This window comes from Octopus bimaculoides, chromosome 16 (genome assembly GCF_001194135.2).
Source record: "Octopus bimaculoides isolate UCB-OBI-ISO-001 chromosome 16, ASM119413v2, whole genome shotgun sequence".
NCBI classification, from domain to species: domain Eukaryota; kingdom Metazoa; phylum Mollusca; class Cephalopoda; order Octopoda; family Octopodidae; genus Octopus; species Octopus bimaculoides.
The window spans coordinates 31825108-31832803 of NC_068996.1; the positions used below are offsets into that span (position 1 = coordinate 31825108).

The following is a 7696-nucleotide window of genomic DNA, read 5'->3' on the forward strand; positions in this document are numbered from 1 at the left end:
ATTGATTCAGAATACCTATATTTAGGAGTGTGAGGATTAGCTATTCAAATACATTATAAGTACCATAAAAGAACAAAAATAACGGACAAAATAATTAAAGAAGATCTACTACTTTCAAAATGTTTCTATATATCTCCAATAATATCAATTCAAATTCATTTAAGTCGAAAACAATCACTGGCTATTTTAATAATATGTAATGATACAAATATATAAATAAATGAAGCTTCAGAGTCCTACTTAGTTTTAGAGACGGTATTAAATCATGTAAATCAATATTTATTCTATAAATATGCCTATGCATGTTTGAAAGAACATATTCCTAGTATATGAACTAACTATTTATTTATATGCAATATTTTCAAATATTTATAATTACTCAAAGAAAATATATATATATTATATATACTGATACAATAATAAAATGATTAAATACAATGACACTTCTCATTTCTTTAAAAGTTGCTAATATAAATATTATGCAAAGTAACTAACAATAATGGTCCTTATTTAGTTATTTTATCGAAGAGAGAATTCGGTAAAGAAAGTAAACAAAAACTTAGATCTACGATAATTATAACCTATATCGTTTCTTAGATAAAGATATAATAAACTATAAATATAAATAAAAAATATCAAAATTGTATTAAGTCTTTCAGAAGTAACTAAATTAGAAGTCACTGGAATAAAGATTATTCAAAGTAACTCACAAATAATAGTCCATATTTATGTAAATTGTTGGAGGGAGAATTCCGTAACTGTAAATGATCAAAAGCATAAATATAAAATATCTACAATAAATACAACCTTTATTATTTCTTAGATAAAGAGATAATAAACTATAAATAACATGTTTCAAAATTTTACTAAATCTTTTCGAAGTAACAAAATTAGGTTGCTGCAATAAGAATACAAACTATAAAGTACATAATATATTATTAAAAAATTATTAAATTTATTTAGCTTAGTTTGTATCACAATTAACACACATATTTACAATTATTCATGAAATGCTTTAATTATATAGAATAATTGTTGCAATCTACTTATTCATACTTACACAAACAATTTCTAGAACAAATACTAAGTTACTTAGTTTATCAGAGGAAAGAAAAAAATTTATTAGTAAAAGTTTATACATTTATAAATAAATTAGCTATTAAATAAAAAAAAAAAACAGAAAAAAAACAACACAAAAAAAACAAAGCAAAAATACGTACTTGGAAATAAATGTTTTTATCACAATATAGGATTATGTAAAATTATTCATATATTATTATTATCATTGTCATTATCATTAATTATTAAATTAAATGAATGTATTTTTAAAGTATAATCATTTAGCATAATGAAGATAGCTTATATGTAATCTATAATTAATATTTAACTACGAATATAATGATGTATTTTACAGTAAATATAAATATTTTCACTTGAACTAATACGAAATTTTGAATTAATCCACTAAAAAAAAATTTCCAAATGCCCACTTTATTATAGAATTTAAAATGACAAACCTTAAGTCTCAATACATGAAACTTACAAAGGATTCAGTATAAAAATTAAAAGATAAAATAAAAATTTAACAAAACTTGTTTTTATTCAAACGATAAAATTCAGTTAAAATAAGGAACTTATAAACCGTTCATCATAATAAATAAATAAATAAATAGATAAATAAATAAATAAATAAATAATTTGGCCGATACATTTAGTATATTTATTCATACATTCATTACATTATTCATACATTAAGTAATAAACGTATGTATAAAGTAAATAAACAAATATACGTAAATATACATATATATACATATATGCACACATACATATAGACAAATACACATATACATGTACATATACAGATATACACATGTTTATATATACATTTTACATCCATCCATACATACACAAACATATAAATACATGAAAATATGCAAATGCACACACACACACACACACACACACACACACACACACACACACACACACACACACATATATATATATATATACATATATACATACATCACACATATATATATATACACATACATACACACATATATATATATATACACTTATACACGTAGATATACACATAATATATACACCCATATTTATACATACAAAAATACATATACATACACATATATACATATAGAGATGCATATACGCACACATATATATACATATACATGCACAGATACATACCTATGCACACATATATACATATCTAAACACACATAAACACATACAGACAGATACATACAAAACATATACATAGATGTATATATTACTACATACAAACACATTGATCTATATATACACATACCCATAAATATACACATATATAGAAATTGTGATTGTAGATATGAGGATAAATGTTATTTCAATAATTTTTGTTTGTAAAATAATATTATATATAGATGTAGGGTTAATCACTCCTTTACCCATGTGAGACATGGAGCCTTTACAAACGTCATGTAAAGGACCTCGAACGCTTCCATTAGAGATGCCTGACACACATTCTGAATGTTGGCCGGACCTTAACTCCAGGTACACAGGAGAGCTGATATCTTAAGTATTGAGGCGATGGTGATCAAGCACCGGTTACGTTGGATTTGACACTTTATAAGATTGAAGGCTGGCAGGATCCATAAACAGATGCTATATGGGAAACTTGTTTGTGGAAAGAGACCCCGGCAGAAACAAAGGCTGCTATTCAAAGACTGTGTCAAGCCCTCATTAAAGGCTAGGAAACCGACTGGGAGAGCAATGCCTGGGGCGTAATTCAAGCAAGGTTTAATGATTCTCCACGCTCGAGTGTCAATAGTTTAAAGACCTGTATCGTGCATGTGACGAGCAAAATCAAAAAAGGCAGAGGTTGCAGCAGCTGTAAAAAATTTCGTTCTCGTGTGGAGGCAGCAATTGCCCAAAAGGGCGGACATATTAAGTGATAAATATTTTTGTTGTATAAATGTTACATTAAAATTATCGTGCTTTTACTTGATTTTACTGTTTTTGTTGTTTTTACTGTATTGTTTTTACTGTCTTGTTCTCACTGTCCTGTTCTTGTTAACACTTTCATCCTCCGCAAAAAATTCCAAATCCATTCACAAGGCTTTGGTCGGTCCGAGGTTTTAGTAAAAGACGTTTGCCCAAGGTGCCACTCAGTGGGACTGAGCCTGGAATGATATGGTTAGAAAGCAGCTTCTTATCACAGAGCCTATATGCATATGTGAGTACGCATGCACATCCATATATACATATATATATATATGTGCACGTTTATGTGTACACACACATATTATATCGTTCTATACGTTGGATATACGAATTTCACGAAGCGGGGATAGGCACAACTGTCTTCATACGACGCACTTCAAATTACTCCACTAAATACGATACTCCAGTAAATACAAACTCTCAACGACTCTTTACGACTTCTTCGAACTCCCAACGACTCTTGCGACTTCCCGCCTCAAGCAATATGCTACTTTTTATAAAAGTTCGGCTAGTCCATTCTTCCAATCCCAGTGGTGTCAATGATTCTCGCCACATCACCTCCTTTGAGATTTACTTCCTAGGAAAGTTTAATATTTCTTCTGTTTAGGCACTACTTCTAACCGTTCTGTGTTTCCTCTTTCTTGTGCTGCTACGCCTAGGTTCGACTTCTTGCGCTGGAACATTAAAGTCGTCTATGGCTAGCTCTTTTCTTTTTCCTTATACCTACTTTTTAACTGGTTTAAATGTCTTTCGTGTCCCTATTTTCGCTTCTTATCATATATGTCATTTTGCCTTATCGGTTTGTTACAACTCCGCCTTCCGAATCATCTCTTCCATTTTTATATATTTTGAAAAACACCTTGTCACCAATATCAAAATACTTTGTCCTATTGTTAGTGTTTACCCCATTTGTTGTTTTTACTGGTAACAGCTTGTCAAAATTTGACTAATTTTCAAGCAAACATTAGTTCCGCAACCGACTTACCTGAACAAGTTTGGCATTATGCTATAAACCCTCAAGAATTGTGTCAATGTTGCATCATTGACTAGCACGTTTCTTGATTTCTTTAATGCATTTTTAAATGTATCCACGAACCGTTTCGCTTGCCCGTGTGGAGTGATATGGCGGAGTAAGAGATGTGTTCATGTGCGTATATTTTCCAAGCACTTTTGAACTCATACGCCGTAAACTGCTCACGGTATTCGGATACTATGGTGTCAGAGACACCATATCTTGCAAAGAGTTTATGAAGTAATTTTGTTGTTACCGTAGAGGTTGGTATCCTACATCTACATATTTCTGGCCACTTAGTATAACTATCTTCAACAATCAGGCAATGAAGCCTGGTTCATGGACCGTCGGTTTTTGGCCACAATTGGAATTTTACCGGTGGGGAGTTGGCTGCAAGGGCAAAATTTCTGCAGGATTTCACAGACTCTTCAATATCACGATCCATTTTAGGATAATATACGTAACTTCTCATTAGTGATTTCATTCTCGAAATCTCTGGAAGACCAATATGAATTCTTTTAATAAACACTTTTGTTGTGGGGCTGGCACTACTACTCTTTGTGCATACATTAACACATTGTCACTGTGCGAAATGGTTCGAATTTGTGTTGCACATATTTTTATTTTCTTTAGCCTACAGTGTTTCTTTCATTTTTATAATGGATTTATCGCTCTCTGATTTTGATTTTATGTCGGAAACATCTTGAGTTCACGAATGACGTTACACAAAACATTTCAAATTTCAATTTCCGCTCGCAAAGTGGTAATTATAGTATCTTCGAATGGTTCCGCATTTTTCGAAATCAGTCTGGATAAACAATCTGCATGGCCTAATTTCTTGGATGGTATATATATTCCATCTTGAAATCGTAATTTAATAATATAGTAGCCCAGCATTGCAACATATTGGCAGCATAAGTAGGAATTCCTTTTTTCGACCCAAATATCGATAATAACGGTCAGTGATCAGTCTGTAGCCGAACACTTCTACCATTCAAAAATTTGTGAAATTTTCTCACGGCAAAAATGATCACTAGAGTTTCTTTTTCGATATGACTATAATTTTTCTCTGCTGATATCAGAGATTGTGAAGCATGAACCACCGCCTTCATGTTACCATCTTTATATTTATGTAGCGGTACTACTCCTATACTGTACTCAGAAGCGTCTGAAGCTACAACAATCTCCGCTGAACGACAAATCAGATAATATTTAATAAATTTTTCCGAACGCCTTTTGGCAATTTTCTGACTAATTCCATATCATATCTTTTTTTCAGCAATTTATTCAGTGGAGCCCTAACCTTATGCATATTTGGGATATAAATTTGGTAATAATCTGCCAGTTCTAAATATGCTTGTAAGGTCGCTATATTAGTCGGAGAAGGCATACTTTTAATTGCATCTGCCCTCGACAGGTCATGTCGTCGTCCATTTCTGTTAATGACTTGTCCTAAGTGTCTTATTTCTGGTAACAAAAATTCATAATTTTTTTCATTCAAGGTAAAGCAATAATCTTTAATTTTTTCAAATACATATTTTACGTGCTCGACGTGTTGATCTCTGGATTCACTTTCCATGTATGGAATTGCTAATTCACTGTCCGCTAACATTGCATCCATAATCTGTTGAAAAATCACTGGTGCGACTTTTAAACCAAATGGTGACCTCTTGTATTTATAAAGTCCTTTATGTGTGTTGACTGTTAGGTATTTCGAGTATTCATCGTTTACTTTAATTTGTAGGTACGCGTCAGAGACATCCAATTTAGAAAATATCTTTCCACCGTTTAATTTCGCTAAAATATTCTCCGGAGTAGGTAGCAGATAGTGGCACATCTTAAGACATTCGTTTAAACCAGTAGGAAAATTAATGCACACTCTGACTTTATTATTCTTTTTCTTAATATACACAGCTGGTGCTGCCCATTTAGAATATTCCACATTTTGGATAACTCAACTTTTTCCTAGTCTCTCTTGTTCTTCATTGACTTGCTTCATCGCTGTGAAGTGTACCATTCTTTTAGGTTTAAATATTGGTATGGCGTTTTCTTTTGTTTGAAAATAGGCCTTTGTCTTAGTGCACAGACCTAATCTATGGGATAGAACTTCAGAAAAAATACTTTTTATTTTTCTTTCAATTCGTCTGACGACTTGCTTTTACTGGAGGAAAAAAACCATTTACATTTTTGCAGAACAGATTTACGGGGAAGTCCACTAAATTAAACAATTCCATCCAGTCAGTACCGAACAAGTTTGTTGTATTATTCAACACAAAATAAGTAACCTCAGTTATCATTTCGTCCCAAAAATATAATTTTTTTCCTGAGATACCATTCACAATTTTTAAAGTTTCCATTAATGTTGGCTCTCCTATTTTTCCCAAGTGTCAGTGTTAATAATTGTAATGTCAGTGCCTGTATCTAGCTGTAACTTCACGTTCACATTATTAATTTTTAAGTACACAAACTTTCTTTTGTGAGCCTCGCGAAGACTTTCTGTTGAGAAAACCTTCCCAGAATTCTTTCCAATCGACCTTTTTTATTCTGCTCTGCAATGTGAGCTTTTATGTATAATTTTTTTGACAGTTAAAACATTTGAAATTTTTCAACGGAGAGTAATTTTAAAAATCTAGCCCTCCGCACCCATAGCATGGATTGGATTTTGATTTAGATTTTTCTTTTTCCTTATCCGTTACAGGTCGACACGCATGTATGTGAGAGTAATCCTTTTCTTCGATTTTATTTGCATTATGTCATAGATTAATAATTCGCTGACATTCCTCTGCCACCATCTGCAGAGTCAAATTCTGGTCCTATTCTAATTTTGCCAATATCCAGCCACGTATCTCTGCATCTTTGCTTGGAACAAAAATTAGGCATTTGAACACGCACAGGGTTAATTCTTTCTCGCATTCTCGATTGATGACCCCGGCATAGGTGACGAAATATTCATCGTCTTTTTTACTAAATTCAAACACTCGCAGCGAATATTGAACAGTGAATTTCACTCATAGAAAATTTTCGATAACAATTTGTTTCCTCGAGTCAAATTTCAGGTTTTTTGTTTTTTGGCAGAATGTAGTTACAATATTTTTCGTGTTCAGTAGGAGATAATTTTCTTAAAAGTAGTCGTACCTTTTCATTGTCCATCCAATTTTTGCATTTCTCTCTGAAGATTTCTTAATTTCTTCGGAAATATGCAAAAATAGTAATATCTTCTTCCGGGTTATAACTAAATTCTGCAATTACGTTTGCTACGCCGTCTGACGAGAAGGAACCTGGAGTATTCTTGGACATCAACATTAATTCCAGCAACGGTTGGTATTGTTGTTATTGTTGTAATTACTGCTGTAACTTCGGTTGCTGTTGCAACTGCACCACAGAAACTACTAAGTCTTCCATGTTAACAAATGTTTCCTTGATTATGCTATAAAAGAAAACGTTAATGTCCGACGTAAGCTTCGAATAAACTCGTCACGACTTTTATATCCTTCTATACGTTGGATATAGAGATTTCACGAAGCGAGGATAGCCACAACTGTCTTCATACGACGCACTTCAAATTACTCCACTAAACACGATACTTCAATAAGCACAGATTCTGAACGGCTCCTACGTCTCAACCAATACGCCACTCTTTATAAGTGTTCGGCTGATCCATTCTTCCAGTCCCAC

At 32.3% G+C, this 7696-nt stretch overlaps 1 protein-coding gene across 1 annotated transcript; it reads right to left on the reverse strand.

Annotated features, from left to right (window-relative positions):
- Positions 1-5222: 5222 nt before the first annotated feature.
- LOC106875726 (uncharacterized protein K02A2.6-like) lies at positions 5223-5858 on the reverse strand. Its single transcript, XM_014923972.1, has one exon. The coding sequence runs from the start codon at positions 5856-5858 to the stop codon at positions 5223-5225; it is 636 nt and encodes a 211-aa protein (XP_014779458.1).
- Between the last annotated feature and the right edge of the window lie 1838 nt (positions 5859-7696).

Bases quoted from the DNA above. Each gene is read 5' to 3' on its own strand.
- LOC106875726 (XM_014923972.1), bottom strand. From the start codon at position 5,858: ATGTGCCACTATCTGCTACCTACTCCGGAGAATATTTTAGCGAAATTA.